General features: G+C 59.0%; 1 protein-coding gene across 9 annotated transcripts; it reads right to left on the bottom strand.

Annotated features, from left to right (window-relative positions):
- Positions 1 to 2796: 2796 nt before the first annotated feature.
- On the bottom strand, positions 2797 to 18880 carry UBTF (upstream binding transcription factor). 9 transcript variants are annotated; one of them, XM_033416957.2, is made up of 21 exons: positions 18741 to 18880; positions 15658 to 15782; positions 13983 to 14158; positions 13340 to 13423; positions 13087 to 13242; positions 10647 to 10711; positions 10265 to 10385; positions 9775 to 9885; positions 9291 to 9424; positions 8995 to 9136; positions 8659 to 8700; positions 8414 to 8527; positions 8158 to 8313; positions 7648 to 7782; positions 7281 to 7391; positions 6787 to 6875; positions 6494 to 6683; positions 5651 to 5698; positions 5468 to 5539; positions 5227 to 5370; positions 2797 to 5141 (listed from the first exon to the last, which is right to left on the bottom strand). In XM_033416957.2, the coding sequence occupies exons 2-21, from the start codon at positions 15713 to 15715 to the stop codon at positions 5016 to 5018; spliced, it is 2274 nt and encodes a 757-aa protein (XP_033272848.1). In that variant the 5' UTR covers positions 15716 to 15782; positions 18741 to 18880; the 3' UTR covers positions 2797 to 5015. The 9 variants fall into 9 exon arrangements, with proteins under 9 accessions (XP_033272848.1, XP_033272847.1, XP_012394615.1 ...); XM_033416956.2 differs by lacking the exon at positions 18741 to 18880 and adding an exon at positions 18278 to 18558; XM_012539161.3 differs by lacking the exon at positions 18741 to 18880 and adding an exon at positions 16944 to 17083.
- Between the last annotated feature and the right edge of the window lie 248 nt (positions 18881 to 19128).

The raw sequence follows: 19128 nt of genomic DNA, 5'->3' as shown, positions 1-19128 counted from the left end.
AAACTGGATTGTACTATTCATTTGGCACTTGGCCTGTGCAGTCTGTGGTGGTGACCTCTTTGGGCACGTGCCCGGTCTCCACAGTTAGCACCAGTCAATAAACACTAAGGACTACACTGGTCCAGGCTCTGGGCGAAGTGCAGTGAGCCAGAGAGACACACAGACCTTGTCCTAGTGGGGCTTACAGCCCAGCAAAGCCTGAAGTGGAAGAAAGATCGAATGTGAAGGCATCCAGGCTGCTGAAGAAACAAATGCATAGAGATCTTTTAGTCAGGGGGTCAGGGGAGGCTCCCTGGAGGAAGTGGTCTTTTAAGTGGAGCCCTGAATGAACTAGGAAGAGAGGTGAAGAGGAACATTCTAGGCAGAGGGAATGGTTATGTGTACAGGCAGAATGTGGGAAGAGACTGTAGTGTGTTTGAATCTTGGATGGCTTGTGTAGCTGGAGTTGGACAGAGAGGACAGCAAGGGCACCAGATCCCCCAGGGCATTGTGGGCCCTATTTATTCCCTCATTCAACAAATATTGCCTTTTTTTTTTTTTTTTCCTTTTGGCTGCATTGCATAGCATGTGGGATCTTAGTTCCCTGACCAGAGATCGAACCTGCGTCCCCTGCAGTGCAAGCACAGAATCTTAACCACTGGACCGCCGGGGAAGTCCCTCAACAAATAATTCTTGACTGTAAAATGTATGCCAGGCACTTTTAGGTGCTGGGATTACTGTAATGAATGAACAGATACGTTGCCTTCTACTTGGAGAGATAGACAATGAACAAGTAAACAGATAAGAAACAAGGAGATGTAGAAGAAGGCCTCTCTAGAGAGGGTGGTCAGGGAAGGCCTGTGAGGTGACATTTGAGCTTAAGTCTGAAGAATGGGAAAAACAAGCTATCTGTAGTGTTGGGGGAATGGCATTTTGGGTAGAGAAAACAAGTGCAAAGGTCCTGTGGTAGGCATGTTTGAGGAACAAAAGACAGATCCCTTGGCTTGATCCTTGTGAGTGATTAGGAAGAGTGGAGTGAGAGAAGGGAGAGGGGAAACAAGGGTTAGGCCTTTTAGGGTCATTGTAAGACAAGGAGTTGTAAGTGTAAGGTCATCAGATTTGTTTTAAAAAGATAGTTTTGGTTGCTGTGTGCAGAATGGACTGTAGGGGGCAAGAGAGCAAGCAGGAAGACCAGTTTTAGGTCTTCGCAGAAGTTGAGCAATGGTGATGGCCTGAAGAGGATGGGGATGGAAGCAGGTAGACAGATTTGAGAGAGATACGGGAAATGGAACGGACAGGTCTAGGTGAGCGAATTTCACCTCCTTTCACTAAGAGATGAAATAGGGAGCGAGGACTTAAGGATGATACACTGATTTCTAGATTGAATGACCAGATAGTGATCATCTGGGGTCTTGAGGTATGAGGTGCCTGCAAGATATCCCAAAGGATACACTGAAGTCTGTACGGGTCTGCAGCTTGGAAGAGCGGTCTCTATAGAGACCACCTTTTGGAATGGTTACTATGGGTGATAACTGGGGGTTCATAGAGTGACTTGAACACCTAGGATAGAATGAGGAGGAGGTGGGACTTCCCCTGGTGGCACAGTGGATAAGACTCCATGCTCCCAATGCAGGGGGCCTGGGTTCGATCCCTGGTCAGGGAACTAGATCCCACATGCATGCTGCAACTAAGCGTTCACATGCCTCAACTAAGGAGCCCACGTGTCACAACTCAGGAGCCCATGTGCTGCAACTAAGGAGCCCACCTGCCACAGCTAAGACCCCACACAACCAAATAAGTAAATAAAATAAATATTAAAAAAAGAAATAAAATCAATCCCTTATTAAAAAAAAAAAAAAAGAATGAGGAGGAGCAGATGCCAGCAGAGTAGACCAAGAAGTCAAGAGACAGGCAAGTGGGACTTCCCTGGTGGTCCAATGGTTAAGACTCCACACTCCCAATGCATGAGGCCCAGGTTCAATCCCTGGTCAGGGAAGTAGATCCCACATGCCGCAACTAAGAATCCACATGCCACAACTAAAAGATCCCTTGTGCCGCAACTAAGACCCAGAGCAGCCAAATTAAATTTTTAAAAAAAGAGACAAGTGTCCACTGGGTGTAACTGATGAACATGTTGGTGACCTCAGCGAGTCACCTCAGGGGAATAGTGGGTGGGAGGTGAGGAAATGGGAGACCATGAGGGGCAAGGAGCTTTTCAGAAGTTTGGCCAAGAGTGAGAGAGGGGTGTGGGGTGAAGGGAGAGGTCTTAGATGGCCCTGGGTCGTTAGCCCTTGGTGGTTGCAGGAACCCAGCCAAGGCTTGTGGAGGGAAGGCTGCCTTCCTTAACATCAGAGAGCAAGTCATCTCAGCCCAGCCCACTTCCCATCAGAGGTCTGGGTCATTAGGAAAGTCATTCCTAACCCTGGTGAGGCTGAGGGCTCAAGGTGGGAGGGTTACCCCAACTCCCAAAGATAAGCCCTTGCATGACCATGGTGAACACCCCTGACCCTAATGGTTCATTCATCACCTCTGTTTTTCAAGGCAGTGCATTCCAGGAGAAAATAATGTATCTGTTTCCCAAATTCTCAGGCCTTAGTGGTCTGACAACCCGAGGTGAACAAACTGAATTGAGAAAGTGCAAGAACAGTAGCACGAAACAATGTGAAGGCAGGCTGCCTACGGAATTGTCAGGGATGAGGAAGATCGTTCTAGAAAGAAGGGGCAAACAAGCTGGCTTCAAGGGTCTTTCCACATTGAGACTGTCCGGTCGCCCCTGTCTCTACTCGCCCTTCATTGAGTCCAGTGATCAGACAGCAGTCAAATCTTTGTTTTTTACTTTATTGTACAAAAAAAGGGAAAACAAAACTTCCACAGTTGGCCTTCAGCTTAGGCAGACACCTCTAAGCCATTCCCTCCCACCTCCCATGATGCAAATTCAAGTTGCAGTTGTTGTTGAAACCTACAAAAACACTTCTTAAATATTAGGAAAAAACCGGGAGGTGGGGTGGGAGTGAGGGTCCTCCCACCCCAGCCGTCCCATCCCAGTGCCAAAATGCACCGAGTCACCTCTCACAGCACTAACTCCCCCCCCACCACAGCCCTGTTCGTACTGTAAGAATTTTTCAAATTTTAAAACAGGAAAAAAAAAAAAGTGCCCCATTCAAAGTTGTTTTTAAATGAAAACACATTCCGCTAAAACAACAGCGCAGGGGCACTCAGGGTAATGGGGTTCTTTGCAGGGGCTCTTGGGAAGAAATAGAACCTTACGGACCCCTGTACCTAATTCCAGGATCCGGACAAAGGGGAGTAGGAGTGGGGAGTGTCCCTCCCTAGCCACCCCCTCCCCCCCACAGCACCATGGCTAAGGCAAAGCAGATGGTCTGCCTTCCTCTGGGAAGGGGACCTACCTTTCCCATCCCACCTCCTAGGTAGAGTTCCCATTCTTCCCCATCCCTTGGCTTCCATTCGGAGGGGAAGGTGGAAATGCACAAAGCCCCAATTAAATAGGTCACTGATGTGATTGTTTTTTTTTTTAAAAAGAGAGAAGCCAAAATTTAATAAAAAACAAACCAACAAAAATTAAACCCACAGAGGCAAGGTGGCTTGGCTTATGAAGAATCTGGGAATCAGGTACCAAAACGAGGGGGATGGCTGGGAAGGCTTAGGAGGACAGCTTGCAAAAGCAGCTTTTGCAGACCTCTTCCCAAAGCTGTGGATTTGGGGAGGTGGGGCGGGGAAGGGAGCACACCTGAGAAATCAAAGGAAAACAGGCGTGGGGCAGCTGCAGGATATGCAGGGGCAAAGACAGGAGGGATGTGTAAGTTAAGAGCTTCCAACACATTTCTTGAAGGCCAGGTTCAGGGCCCAGGGTGGCTGGGTGACCCCTCAGATGAGCTGCAGGGGCCTTTCCCACCAAATCAAAGCTTTAAGCTTCACCTGGTCCGTTCCCCCTCCCCACAGTCCTGCTGGGTACTGGAGACTAGCAGTAGCTCCAATGACCCTGCCAGAGGGAAACCAGTACAGGAAACATCAGAGTGGCTTCAGTACACCCCCCCAAATTGAATTAGAGATCAAGCAAAGCAGAAGATATGGAGAAAGGGGCCACCCCGGCCCATCCCCACCAGGATCAACGTCTCCCTGGCCCTCACCAACCCTTTTACCAGTTTCACACACTGAGGTGGGCGCCCCCTTCTCTCTTACACACACAAATGCACATGTGCCTTTGCACACATCCACAGGTGCACCCATGCTATGTATAGGCCGCACACGCACACGCACGCACACACACACGCGCACATACACTTTTCCATACGCATCAAGACCGTTTTAAAAAAGTCCCAAACCTACCCCCTAAACCCTCCCTCTCCCAGAAATGACAACAGAGACGGCAGCCGAGGTCGGTAGGAAACGTCTCGTTGACAGCTCAGAGCTTAAAAAAAAAAAATATATACACATATATAAAAAACACTTCTGCCCCCTCCCCGCCGTGAGTGGGTCCAGGCAGCTCCTTCCCGCAGGGGGCAGGAGAGGGCCATGGGGCAGTGCCTATTTTCCCATAGGCGCCCGCCCCTCCTCTCCCATGTTCCCTGCCTCCAGTTCCAACGTAGGGGTCCAGGCTGCAAGCCCCTCTGGAAAGAAAGGGGTCTTTCCCAAGCTTCCACCCTCCCTTGGGTTGGGCTGCAGGTGTAGGGGGCCTCACTGAACTCTTTGGGACCCACCCCCCCATCCCACTCCCAGGTCCATTGTCCATGCCGGAACCGCAAGTGCAGAGGGGGGTGGGCTGGGCCGGTCCAGTGGTGGCTCAGTCTGATGGTTGTGCTCCCTGGAGGGCCCCCCAGGGCTGATGTCTCTGAGGCCGAAGAGTTCTGGCCTGGGCGCCTCCAGTGCCTCCCCCCACCGTATTTTGTTTTTTTTTTTAAAAAAAAAAAAAAAAAAGGAAAGAAAGAAAGTGGGGGAGGCCAAGGGGCAGGGGACAGAACATGGGGGAGAAACAAAGGTGGTCAGTCGGGGAGGGGAGCCCCGGGTGGGGCTGAGCCTCAGTTGGAGTCAGAGTCCGAGGAGTCCCCCGAGGAGGAGGAGCTGGAGCTGCTGCCCTCGGACTCGTTGTCCTCATCCTCGTCGTCGTCCTCGTCGTCGTCCTCGTCGTCGTCGTCCTCCTCGTTCTGCGAGGCAAGGAGTGTGCAGTCACCAGGTGGCCGTCCTGGCGGGGCCCCACTCTCCCCTCCCACTGGGCCCCGTCCATCCCACCTCATCCCCATCCTCGCTCTCATCCTCGCTGCTGGATTCGGAGGAGTCCCCACCGTCCTCAGAGGAGTCCCCGTTCTCATCATCTTCCTCCTCCTCCTCCTCCTCCTCCTCCTCTTCATCCTCTTCATCGTCATCCTCAGACTCCTTGGAGGGACGGAAGCGCATCAGTGGTCCCTGCCACACCACTCCGGGCACCGCGGACCCCCCGCTCCCGGTCCCGCTTCTGAGAGGGGCTCCTTACCGACTTAGACTGCAGGGTCGTCCGGCTGGACTTGGGGTTCGGGCCTCGCAGCTTGGTCATGCTCTTACGTTTCTGTAGGAGAGGATGGGGACGTGGGCAAAGGGAGCAGCCGTGAGTTCTAAACACCCACCGCCCCGCCCAAGTTCCCTCCTTATCCCAACACCAGCCCGCTCCCAGACTCACATTCGAGATGTACTCTTTATATGCTGCACGGTCCTGCGGAGACAGACTCTGGGGGAGACAGAGAAGGAGGTGAGGGTTGGAACATGACCCAAACCACTGCTGACTGAGCATGCTGGCCAAGTGCCAGGCAGTGGGCTGAGCACTGCCCACCATCCCACCTTCGCCCATCCCAGTCTCCCCATACCTTGGGTCTCTGCAGAGAACCCCAGGGACCTGAGAACACAGCTCAGTGTTTCTGCTTAAGATGCCCTGAAGCCTTTTCTAAGCTACCCTGTCCTAGGACTGTTGGTTTTCACGTCTGTCCTGTTACTCTACCCAAATGGAGGCGCCAGATTCAGGGTCTTCCTCAGCTCAGAGAAGCCCCTCACGATGACTTCCATAGCCTGGCTGCATCACTCCTCCCCAGAAGCCAAGTCCAGAGCCACTGCCAATGCAGTGGGGCTCACCAGACTTCTGAAACACTTAAACCCTGCTAATTTCCTGGGTCCTTGGCCAACCTGCCTGGGTGGCCGGGGAGGACACCAGTGACTCTCCCCACTTTACAGATCTGACTGCTCAAGCAAGGCACAGAAAGGAAGCTCAGAGGCTAGGGGCTGAGCCAGAGTCTAGGAGAGGTCCCCTGGTCCCAGCTGGAGGGAGGAAAAGGCAGTCTGATTTGGATTGTCCCACTCACTAGCTGTGTGACCTTGGCTAAGTTACTTAACCTCTCTGAGCCTTGGTTCCCTTATCTTTGATAGTAATCATTACCCTGAAGGACTGCTGGGACACTGAATGAAATCATGAATGCAGACCAGCCACCACAATGCTTCCGTCTTCCTTCCTAGGGTCCCCCGGCCCTCTCACCTTGACCCAGAGGTCCAGGTGCACTTTGTACTGCTTCTGCTGCTCCTCGGCCTGCTTTTTGTAGTGCTCCTTCTGGCTCTGGGAGATGCGCTGCCAGCGGCTGCCAATCTCCACCATGCGCTCCTTCAGTGGCAGGTGGTTCAGCTGCCCATTGGACAGAAGCTCCTGGGAGAACTTCTGGTAACCGTTCCTGGGAGGCGGGGGTGTTGCAGGGAAGGTCAGGAGACCAACCAAGCGGCCGTCCTGCCCTGACCCTCCCCATCCCTAGGGTGAACTCCAGCCCCCGGACTCACATGGGAGGCTTCTTGGGTTCTCCCTGGAACTTCATCTTCTTGGATGAGTTTGCAGCAGCCGGGGGTGCCCGCCTCTCACTCAGCTCTCTCTATGGGGACACCCGGAAAGGTCACACTCACCCTCCCGCCTGCCCCATGCCATCTGACTCTCCTTTTGTGTACCAGGAAGGAGGAGAAACTGAGGCACAGCCAAGGAGCAACTTCCTAACAACTCACACCTGTGTCAGACAGGCACTGCCGTCTGAAAGTGCTTTCATAACTGCACTCACACGACTAGCATCACTGCCCTCGTTTCAGTGATGCGTCACTGAGGCTCACACAAGGAAGTTAAGAGACTTACTTAGGGTCACACAACCCAAGCTGGGACTTCTGGCTCCAAGTCCCACGCAGTGAGGAAAGCCGCCCACCCAGCAGGGTGCTCCTGAGTTTTAAGTGGAGAGAGGTGCCCCAGCTCCATCCTGCCCCACCGCGCTAACCAGAAGCCCTCTTTCTACCTCGTATCGCTTTTGGTCTTCGGCCGCCTTCTTGATCCACATTAGTTTCTCCTTCTTTTCCATGTTGTTCCAAGTCATCTCCATGGCTTTCAAGGCCTTCTCCCGGTCGTTCTGGGGACAGACAGGGGTGTCAGCTGTGGGAAGGGTCACCTAGGGCTGGAGCGGGTCTGCATGGGCGGTGGCAGAACAACCCCTTTCCTATGAAATTAATAATAAAGCAACTACTTATCCAGAAAAAAAAAAGAAAGAAAAAGAAAATGGAAAAAGCAGAAAAACAACACACACACACCCCCCCCCGCCAAAAGAAAGAAAAAGAAAAGAAAGAAAAGAAAACACCCCGAACAACCCCTTTCCCACTGCCTGCCACCTTGAAGCGGGCCAGGTAGTCGCCGATGACACTCTGTTGCCAGATCTCCTCGGCTCTTTTGGGCGACTCTGGCAGCTTGCCCGGCTTCCTCTCTGACTGGGCCTTCAGTGCGGCCTCCCGGGCCTTGTACTTGGCCTGCGGAGGGGCGGCAGAGGCGTCAGCCTTCCGGCCACCCCCAGGGGGCGCACGTGGCTCGTCCAGCAGTTGAAGGCTCTCCCCGCCACCGCCACCGGCAAGGGTGGGGTGAGCAGAGGCGTGGGCCGGTGCAGATGTCTCCAGCCTGGGGCACAAGCCGCCCAGCGGCCCTGCTCCCCAGGGAGCTCACAGCCCACAGCTGACAGCTTCCCGCCTTCCGGCTCGCTGGGTTCCCAGCCCCACCATCTGCGCCCAGGCACCCTTGCGGCTCACCCCCCACACACACCTGGGGCGGGGTGAGGAAGTACGGCTAGCCCCCAGGGGAGAAGCAGCCCAGACTCTGCCCGGCAGCCCCTCCGGTCTTGCAAGCCTGACCTTTTTCTTCTCTGACAGGTCGTTCCACATGCGGGCCAGCAGGCGGGTCAGCTCGCTCTCTGAAAGCTCAGGCCGCTCTTCCTGCAGCTGCCGCCGCTTTTCTTCCGAGAAGATGAACATGGCTGACACGGGCCTCTTGGGCTTCTCCGAGCCACCCTTGTAGATGTGCAAAGAGGGTCGGGGTCCACGGGGTGCTCAAGGGGAACCCCGCCTCCCCCCCTCCCCCAGGACCTGCTTGGTCGTGCCCCCTGCCCACCTTGCCCCCTTCCTGGGAGGGCTTCTTGGAGGCTGGGCTGGTGGCTTGCTTCTTGTTGATGTTCAACATCTTCTCCTCCCCCAGGACCCGCTGCTGCTCCTCCTCAGGCAGGCTCTGCTTGGGGAGAAGGGGCACCACGGGGCTGAATGTCTGGTCCCCAGGCTGCTTCCTGGTTGTCTTAAGGGCGCTGCTCACCAATTCCCCGGCCTCTCTCTGCCCGCTGCCCTCCCGAAAGGAACACTCACCTCTAGAAAACGGAGCAGTTCCACCTCATAATCTTTCTTTTTCTGGGGAAGGAAGGGGAGTCAGGGTCAGTACGGGGGCAGCCTCACGGGAGACCCTCCCATGCTCAGGGGACAAACAGTAGCCCTCAGCAGACCTTCCAGAGCCTGGACAGGGCCTAGTCTCCCTCCATAGATGGCAAGCGCGAGGCCCGAGAATCTGCCTGGATCAGCCCAGATGCTAAGCCTAGCACCACACCATGTCTGAAGCAGGTGCCCAGGGGTCAGACCTCATGCTTCAAAACCCCAAGGCCCTCCAGGAGTCCTCCCTCTCCAGGGCTGGCCCCTGCCACAGCTCACCTGGTCGCACTTCTTGTGGTAGGCGTCCTTCTCCTTCTGGGACAGCAGCTTCCACTGCTGGCTGCACAGCACCATGCGCTCTGTGCTGGGCACGTCCTTCATGTTGGCCATCAGCTCTGCGCAGTACAGCGAGTAGCTGTTCCTGTCACAACCGGCAGCAAGGGAGGAGCGGCCCTGTGAGCGACCTGGGAGGCCCAGGGCGGCAGCCCCCTCACTTCCAGAGCCTGGGCTGAGGCCCTTCCCCAGCCCGGCTCCCTAGCTGCCCACTCGCCCACCCACCCCAGGGCAGCGCTCACGGAGGTGGCTTGGTGGGTCGCCCGTCAAACTTGTCCTTGAGCTGGCGTTCGGCCTTGGTGAGGGTGGACTTGGTGATGCCCTCCTCACTGATGTTGAGCTCGGGGTGCTTCTGGATATAGTCACGCATAATCTCCTGCAGAGCAAGGCGGGGGTGGGGGGGGGATGGAGGGCAACGGGGTGTGGGGTTAGCTGGGGCCGGGGGGGTGGGGGAGAGCCGCTGGGAAGGGGAGGCAGGGAGCAAAGCTGGGGGGTGGCCGCGTGTCTGCTGTGTCACCCGAGACGTGGTGCCCTGCCCTGCCCTAGCCTGAGATCTCATGGGGGGGGCGGGGCGGGGAAGGTAGGGGCAGAGGTGAGGGGCCCGAAGGCCCCTCCCTCAGCGGTAGGACGGGGAGAGACCGCCTGCCGCAGAGTGCAGAGGCCGCAGAGTCAGAGGGCAGAGGCTCGTGAAGAGCCGGGCGGGGAGGAGCGCAGCGGAAGCCTAACCTCGTACTCCTTCCGCTGCTCCAGGGCCTTATGAATCCATTTCAGCCTCTTTTTGTCCGAGAGCTGAGACCACTGCTTCCCCAGGGAGTCCTTCACCTCCTTCGTAGTGGCCTGCAAACCAAAAGCCGTCAGACACACACAGGCAGCCAGGGGCAGGGGGAGGGGCAGGGGAGGGGACACAGAGGCCCCCGCCCCCTCGGGCCACAGGAGGTCACGAGAGTGTCCCCCACAGGCCGGGAGGGGAAGGCAGAGAGGCGGCGGGGGTGGGGCGGGGCGGGGCGGGGGGTCCCGCCTGGGTGCAAAGGGACAGGCTCACACACGCACACATGCACACACTCGCACGCCAGCTGGCCCAGGCCCTGTCCATGCAGCCCACCCCTGGGGAGGGGCCTCCTCTCCTGCTCCCCTGCACCGTGCCCGGCCGATCTGGCGCGGCTCCCCCTTGCCACTACCGTGCGCCCTCCCTGCCACCCCCTGGCCGGACACTCACGTCTGGCCGCACTTTGAGGTACACCTTCTTCTCGTGGGTGTACCACAGCTGCTGGGGGGTTTTGGGCTTCTCAGGGATGTCCGACTTCTTGGCGTTCTGGATTAGGTCTGGGTGATCCTCCCTAGCCAGGGCACGGGGAGCAACAGTCAATGCGGGGAGGGGATCCTGCCAGGGCAGACCCAAGCTAGCTGCCCCACCCACCCAGGCTCCTTGGCCTATCAGCTGGCCTATCAGCTCCGGTCCCTCCCCTTGAACCTAAGCCATTAGGGTCTACAGGTGACCCATCCCTCTTCCGTGCCTCAAGTGCCAGGTTCTGGCCATTGCTACCCTCTCCTGCCGCACCCAGCACCCTGTGGCCCTCCTCTGGGCTCCACTGCCTTACCTGAATCGGGCGAGGTTTCGCTCAAACTCCTGTTTCTCCCTCTGGAAGTCCTGAATATATTTCATCTGGGGGGAGGAGGTGACGGGGTCATCCACAACCCAAGGCCTGAGCTACAAAACCCACTAAGTCCTCCTTGCTAGCTATTCTGCCTCCCAGTTGGTGATGTATACAGAGGATGTCATGAGCAGGAAAGGGATGGCGGTCTGCCTTCCAGCGGGCTGAGGATGGGGAACTCAACCGTAGCCCAGACAGCGGGAGCTACAGGCGTCTCCCAGAACACATCCTACATCCTATCCCCTCCCTTTAAGAAAGGGAAAGAGTCCCAGGAAGGGGACATGGCATTATCCAGTCACACAGTAAGCAGCGACAGGGCTGGGACTCCCCGCAACACTACCCCTCTGCCTTTCCCCAACGCCAGGACACTCCCAGGGAGAGTCAGGAGAAGGTGTAGGCCTTGCTCCTGTCGCGCTCTCCTCCCGTGTCTGGGGCAGCTGATAGTAATCTGCCCCCTCAGAGGTGGCCCACAGGGCAAGCGGCAGGCTGAGTCCTGCTCCAAAGGGAGATCGCATTGAAGGGAACCCAGAGTGAATTCCTGGATCTGGCTTCTTTCCCCCCATCTGCTACCTTTGGGTCCCTGGCTGTCCTTGGCGATCCTGACACCATCCCCACCCCCACCCCCTTCCTCAGTCATTGCCACCTTTCCTGCCTCTGATCCCTTCTTCCAGGCTCCTGGCTCTTTGGCTCCTTGAGCCCTCCCTCCCCCAGCCCCGTCATTCTCCTTTGCTGTTTGGCTTCCCTTCCTTCGCCTGCACCGGCTTCTATCAGCCTGGTCCTCCCTTCCCACCATCCCACCTCCAGCCTGGTATCCTTCCTGCCTCTCCACACCCCTCACTCTGACTTCCTTTCCAGCCTGTCTCTTTCCCTTCCTCATCTACATCCTGTCCTGGCTCCCACTCAACGTCCATCTTTCCTTTATCCCTCTTCTTCCCAGATTCACAAATGAGTTAGCACTGGAGGAGGCCAGGGTCTCAAACTGACTGAGCGCAAGCCCTGCCTCTCATCAGGCGCAAGAAGTGAGGCAGCTCCACTTCCCTCCGAGGTTCCCACAGAAAACCGGGAGCAGAACCCAGCCCGCTCAGCCCCCGCCGCAGCCCTCCTCACACAAGACAGCAGCTTTGGCAGCCGGAAGGCACCACCCAGACCAGGCTCGCTCTCCACACCTCAGATCAAGACCAGGCCGGAAGGACTGAAGTAACTTACCGAAGGGCCCATACACAGCGATTCAGCGGTAGCCAGGAGAACAGGCTCAAGGCCTGTGTCCCCTGGGCCGGCACTCTGTCCACTCTACCACGGAGTTTCTTCTATCCCTCCCTGAACCTGAGACCCTCTGCCTCTCCCTCCCACCCCGTGGAAATGTCTCGGTGTTATGTGTACAGTCAGTTCTGTGACGGCCCCATCGTAGGGGTCAAGAATAGCTCCAGCGATTCATACTCCGGCTTGGCTCAAGCAGTAGTTGCAGACAGCCGGATCTACCCAGCCAAGCTAGCTCCTTTTCTGGGTACAGAACAGGCCACGTGAGCCCGAAGCCAGGGTGTGCAGACCAGGAAGAGGGCTACTCCCCGCGCTGGTGCCCTCCCGAGAGCTGGTTGCCTGCAACTCTGTGTCCTCTCCCAGCAAATAAATGTGCCCTCTTGTCTCTTCTGCTGCCCCTTGCCAACATCTCTCCCTGGCTCCATCTCACCACGTAGCATCTCCTCTGTGTGTGGGCCTCTCTCCCCACCCCACCTCACTCGTGTCCCAGCTGCAGTGCTCTGCTGTCTATCTCTGCAAGGTACTGCATGATCTCACTGTGCTGTGTCCACCCCTGCCTGGGAGGCTGGGCAGCCCCTGCCCAAGGTTAACGGGCTTGAGGGTCTGGGAGAGCGTGAGGCCACGAGGGACAATGTGTGCAAGGGGAAGCCTGCCCATGTAACCTGTGGACGTGGCAGTGGGAAAAGCACTAGGCAGGGAACCTGAACACTAAACCGGAGTCCTGGGACACGATACCCTCCTGCACCCCCGTTCATTGCCCACAAAATCAGGAGAACCCAGTTTCCCGGGGTTACCTCTACAAGCATCAAACGAGACCGTGTGGGGAAATAGCGGAAGTGAACAGCTCTGCAGGCCTAACAGTGAGGACGTGTGTGTGAAAGAACACTACGGGTTTTGCCTGCCTCCGTCAGGGTTACACCTGCAGCAGTGCCCACGCCGGACAGTGTGTGGGCCTGGGAGAGGGTGATCAGGTGTGGCTGCCCAGGGCCCTACCCTGCTCAGCTGACCCACCCATGCCCCGATGCCAGGTCCCTTGGTCTAAGCCCTCACCACCCCCAACAGATGACCTACACCATACCAGCTGCTCCCGGCCTCTTCCCTCCCCGCACCTTGGTCCCCCTCCCCCCACCTTCTTCTTCTCCGGCAGCTCTTTGTATTTCTTGGACAGAATCTTGGTCAGGTCCAGGTTGCTCATCTCGGGGTGGAGTTTTGCGTACTTGGCCCGCTTCTCCATGAAAAAGCGGAAATAAGGGGTCAGGGGCTTCTTTGGGAAGTCCGGGTGTTTCTGGAAGGAGGAACAAGGACATGGTCAAGGTGAGACACTGGCCGTTCTTTGGACCTTGCCTCTCCAAACCTTTGTGCTCCTTCTCCTGGAAACTCACCTTGAGTTTTTTGCCTTTGTAAGGGTTTTTAACGTGTTCCTGAGCATCGAGGATCAATTCTGTCAACGTACGGAACTTCCTCACCTGGAGGAAGAAGGGAGGTGAGTGGAAGGGGAAGTTCCGAAGAGGGGGACACCACCCAGGAACGAAGCCTTGTTTCCCAACGGGCCTTCTTTACTTTCCACTAGACTGAAGTTATCAAAGGAGGAGGGCAGGGGCCGACAGTGACACAACTCAGGCAGCCCTGACACCCAGGCAGACACCCAGGCACTGGTCTGTGCTTACTACAGAGGCCCAGGCAGTCAGTACACAGCACAGGACAGCAACAAGGCGACCGCCTGACCTCGAAATGGTTGTTCATGTCAGCACCTCATTCAAACAGCTCAGGCAACAGACGCTCTAAGACGGTAAGTATTCAAGGCCACACAGCTAGAAAGTGGCAGAACTGAGAAGTCTTGGCCAGTGCTGTCAACCGTGCCACCTCCCGAAATGCACAAGGGCGACCACAAGAGCACCTTGCCTAGTCTCTTTCCTTCCTGTTTATAGACTTCTGTTCCATCTCCTCCACCAGGAAGATTGAGGCAAGGGTAAGTGTAGATGTGTGTTTGAATGTGTCAGGAAGCATGTGGGGGGGATCCGTTACCTCGTTAGAAATCTCCACCCATTTGAGCTTGCACATGTCTCCAGAAAAGTCTTTAAATGCTACTTTTTCCCAGTCCATATGTGACTCGGTGGTTTTGAACTTGGAGCTGTCATTGGATGGAAGGTTGTTCTTCATGCATTCCAGCAAAGTCAGCATGTCTTCCTGGGACCAGCGGTCTGGGGAAGGGTAAGAAAAGCCATCATGCCTAGCTCATGCCAGCCCCCATCTGCTCCCCAGTCCTTAAGCACTCAACCCTTCCTTCCCAGAGCATCCCAGACCCTGAGTATTTCCCATCTGAAGGCATACACAAGACATGGCCTGGCCTTAAGGAAAAGCCATGGCCATACGGATTAGAGTGGGGACTCCAGTCCAGACAGCATCAGGCCTAGAAACCCAGACCTGGACTCCAGTCTGGCTTACTTCAAAGCTATTATCATTTCTAACACGCCAGCCTGACACGAGTTACAGTTTACTGTAGCGAAGTGGGGGGAAAGGACGCTACAGTGATTTGGGACACTGCTGGAGAACAGCTAGCTTATCGGAGAAGGAAGGGAAGGAGGGAGGCAACACATCTAAACGTGAAGCTAAATTCAATCCAAGTTCTAGGTGGCTACCCTAAATGTGCAGACGGAGGAAGGGGTGTGGGCAGTAAGAACCCATGCTGTTGTTTCTCTCCAGCAGAGCTAGAAACTAGCGTTAGAGGCGTGAGTATTCCACCATCCTACCCCTCCTCTCAAAGAGGACCAAAGGAGAATTTGGGGTAAGTAAACCAATGGTAGAACCATATAGAGCAGCTGTGAGGCAAGGCAGGCAGGTGGGCAAACGCTCCCAGGGCCCTGCTCCAGGGAGACACCGCCCCTCTGCTCCCTCCCCTAGAATTCTGAGTTGTCTTCTCAGCCCAACTCCCCATGCAGGCAGAAAACGGAGTCTGGACCAGCTATTTCCAGCCACTGAAAGGTAGCTCCAGTGAGGCCTCTCTGGAGGGTGGCTACCCTGGAAAGTGAGCTGGGAGGACAGCTATCCAAGGCTAGGAGTCAAAAGGGCTCTTGTATTTACATCTGGTAACCTGGGCCAGGGTTTCCACAGATGGGTCACATGAACCCATAATCCTCTCTCTTCTCAATGTCCCACAGGCATTGCCAGATGCTCAGATTCATCCTACCCCCTGCCACCCTACACACTGGATCCCCACTGGGTGGGGTAGGGTGTAATTATTTATCTTTGAGGCCTCAAGCCATCAAAACACCCTTTCTCTCCAACCTGCCTCACCAAAAACTGTCCCCTTCATAACAATAAAGAACCTGAAAAGCCTCCCCAATCCCTCTCATCTCCCCCTTCCTCCACATTCCTCATCTTCCCTCCCGTTCCAGAACACTGTTGGGGACACACTAGAGCTGACTGGGAACCCCAGAAGGAAGACTTGCATATGCCTCCTTCTCCCCCTCTGACGTGGGGGTAATGGAGTGTGAAAAATACAGTTTATAGGTTCAAGGCCAAATAATTTGGGTTTAGCCAAACCCCCAGTGTAAGGGATGTTTGACACTCAAGCCGCTCTCTCCCGTATCATTTCAGAGAATGCAGACTGGAGAAAACCTTTAGAAGGGGAGTGGGCCTTGCAGACCTACGTGAGAAAAGAGGATTTAAGTTAAAGAGCCCTGAGGGTCGGGGCTCCTACCTTGGCCTTTGGGGGCGGCCATTTCCAGGTCTGTGGGGCAGTCGGCTTCTCCGTTCATTCTCCAGCCGTCCAGCCACCTCCTCGGTCGTGCTGGCCAGGCAAGCCGGGGTCAAAGCCACCTCACCCTTTAGAAGAGACACCAGTCCCCATTCAGGCGGGCTGAGAGGTGGGGGACTGTCTATCCCTCCCTCCCCCAAAGGGGAGGGGAACATAAGCCCACACTCTCAGAGAAACCCAGCCAAGACTCTAGGAGGCTTAATGAGTTGGTGGGGGTGGGAGTGCGCTCCTCCTCTACCTCCTAACCACGCACCCCCCGCCCCCCAGCCCCTACAGCCCCGCTCCTCGGCGTGCGCCCTCCCCTGCCCACGCGAGAGACTGCTCCCAGCTCCCGCGTGCAGCTATAGCACCCGCCCTCCGCCCTCCTTCCCCCACCCCGGCCAAAAAAAAAAAAAAAAAAAACTCCTCCTCTTCTGTGCGCCCCGCCCCGGGGAGGCCCCAGGCTGCAGGGCGGGGGAGGAGGAAGGGCGGGTAAAGGGCGCGCGCGGCCGCGGAAGCGGGCACGCGCTGTAGTCTCCTCCTCCCGCTCCCCCCCGGCCGGTTCCCCCCGCCTCCGCAACCCGGCGGGGACCCGGACGCAGCGCAGCCGCCGCCGGCCCCGGAGCGCAGCGGCCGCATCGCCCCCGGGGACCGGATCCGGATTCCCGCCGCCCTCCCCCTCGGGCTCCCGACGCCGTCCCCGCCCGCCTGGGCGGGCGAGCAGCCGGAGAGAAGCGGCCTGGCCTGCCCCCCGCCCCCGAGCCACCCACCCCGGCCAGAGGCGCCGCCACCGCCCAGCCACCCCGACGCTCACGGAGGAGCCCGGCGCAGAGGCGCGACCACGGCGGGAACCACCGCCTCCTCCCCCGAGCCTGCGGCCCAGCCCCGCCGGCGCCCCCGCCCCGGCCTCCGGGGAGCCGAGCCAAGGAGAGGGCGGGAGGACGGCGGCCGGGAGGCGGGGGAGCAGCGCTCACCGGCCCCGCCGCCCCCTCCGGCGGCCGGAGAGAACTGCGCCTGCCGGCTCGGAGAAGCGCGGGCTCCTCCGCCTGCGGCCGGGGCTCGGCTCGGGCCTCGCTTCCTGCCCTCCCCTCCCCCGGTTCTCGGCGTCCTCTCCAGTGCCCTGGTCCTCTCTCGCCCAGTCCCCTGCCCGGAGGTCGCCCCGGGTCTCCTCCGGGTGTCCATCGCACCCACGGCTCGCTCCCCGCCGCCCGGCCCCGACCCCGGCGCGCGTCCTCAGCCGCCTCGGTTACCCGGCGCAGCGCGGCCTCCGGGCTTCCCGCTCCGGCGGCTCCCTCCCCGGCTCTGAGCGGCGGCGCCCTCCCCCGCTCGGCCGGGCACAGCCGCAGCTCCCTCCCGCGGCGGCAGCGGCTCCTCCTCCGGGCGCGGCGGCGGCGGCGGCGGCGGCGGCGGCGCTGGGGCGGCGGCTGCTGCTGCTGCTGTGGCGGCGGCGGCTGTGGCTGCTGCCTGCTGCTCCTCGCGGCGAAAAGCACAAAGCACAGCGCCCTCCGCCTGCAGGCAGCCCGCCCGCCGCCCGCCCGCCGGCCCCGGCCTCAGCTCGCACACCCCCCGCCGCCGCCGCAGCCTCCGCCGCCGGAGCGGGGAGGAGGAGGGAGAAAGGAGGAGGAGCGGGAGGGGGGGCGGGAGAAGCGGGGCAGCGAGCGCGTCCTTCCCCGTAGAGCGCACACCGACCCCCGGGGAGCGAGCGCCAGCCCGCCCGCCTCGCCGGCTCCGCTCCCTCCCACAGCCTGCCCGGGCGGGCTCCGCGGGGGGCAGCTGGGAGGAGGGGCGGGAGCTGGGGGGACCCGGGCGGCCGAGGCGGAGGGAAGGAAGGAGGGGAGGGGGGTGGTGGTGGTGGTGGTGGTGGTGGTAGTGGTGGTGGCGGCGGCGGCGGCTGCCGCCGGGGAGGGGGGGGCCGGGGCAGGGAGACACGCAGCCGCCCGGATGGCGGCGGGGCTCGGAGCCGAGGCAGGCGGGCGGGCGGGCGCCGAGAGCGACCTCGCCAGACCCGCGGGGGAACTAACAGGCTCGGCCGGCGCGGGAGGGAGGGCGCGAGGTGCGGCCGCAGAGAGGGTGCCCGGAGGGCCCCCAGGCGGCCGTGGAGGCTCAGGGGTCGGCTGCAGCCCCGCTCCGGAGCTCTCTCCCCAGTCTTCCCAGCTCAGATTCGGGCTTCCACTCCAGCCCTCATACGCTCCCCTCGCCCGCCTCGCTGAGCGGGCGGTCCGCGCCCACCCTTATCCCCGGAGCGTAGCCACCGGCTCGGGGCGCACGCACGCCGATCGCGGCGCCAGGCTTCGGCGCCTGCCTCGCGGTCGCCTAGCTGCCGAGCAGCACACACACGAAACTTTCAAAAAAATTATCCCTACAAAATATCCTCCTTGCTAATTAAAAAAAAAAGTCTCCTTTGCTCCTTAAACCCCGCAAACGGCGAGGGGGCGACGGGCTCCGGCGGAGGAGCCTCTCTGGGAGCTGGTTCAATCCAGCCCGGCATGGCTCCCCAGGCCTGCCCGGGCGCATGGAGATCGGCGCCGCCACCACTCTCAGCAACCCCTCTCCCCCGAAATCGGCGGCGCCGGGGCTCACTTACCTAGCGTGTGAATGGGAGCGCGGGCCAGGGGCACCTTAGGGGTGCGGCGGGCCGAAGAGCCGAGCCGCAGCTCCGCCGCAGCCGACGCCGGGGCAGCAAGTCGCCAGACAAAGCCCGAGATGGCGAAGCGGAGCGACGGCTAATGGCGAGCCCCACGCGCCGCGCTCCGCCCGCCCCGCTCCGCCCGCCCGCCCGCCCGCCTCGGCGCAGCGCAGCGCCGCTCCGAGCGCTCGCCCGTCAGAGCCGCCTCGGCGCCGCCGCCGCCTCCCGGGCCACCCGGGCCTCGCCTGGCCCCTCCGCCTCCTCCGGGCGGCTTAGCCTCACCCCTTCCCTCCCACCGCGCTGGGGGCTGCACGAAAATAAAAAAAAAAAGAAAAGGAAAAATGCTTTTTTTTTTTTTTTTCCTTTGGTAGGGCGGGCGTGTTGAGACTTTCGGATCTTTTTGCCCCCAGCTCGCACTCACCTGCGGAGCCGCCGGGAGGGCTGGGGGTGGGGGCGCGCGGGGCTGGAGCCGGCAAGCGCGGGTTGAAAGCTAGCCAAGCTCTGCAGCGCCCGACCCGGGCGTATACGCCGCCGCCAGTCCCCGCAGAGAAATCGTCCTCCTACCCCCGCCTCCATCGCTCTGCGTTTCTCTTCCAATCAGCCGATCGCTTGGCGGCTCCTCCATTCTCCGGCCAAGCCCGATGCCTAGAGCGAGCTCCACTCCTCCATCTGCTCGCCCGGCTCCTCGCTCCCCTGCTGCGGCCGGCGAGACGACGTGGGGACGGAGGGGGATTTGCGAGGGAACCTGCGGCTTCCCGGTCCCATTGCTCCCTCCCCGCTGCCTCCTGCCTCCTGCTTCTCTCCTGCGT

The sequence above is a fragment of the Orcinus orca genome, chromosome 19, assembly GCF_937001465.1.
Source record: "Orcinus orca chromosome 19, mOrcOrc1.1, whole genome shotgun sequence".
NCBI lineage: Eukaryota > Metazoa > Chordata > Mammalia > Artiodactyla > Delphinidae > Orcinus > Orcinus orca.
The sequence above is the reverse complement of the archived record's forward strand: the minus strand, read 5'-3'. Positions and strand labels throughout refer to the sequence as shown.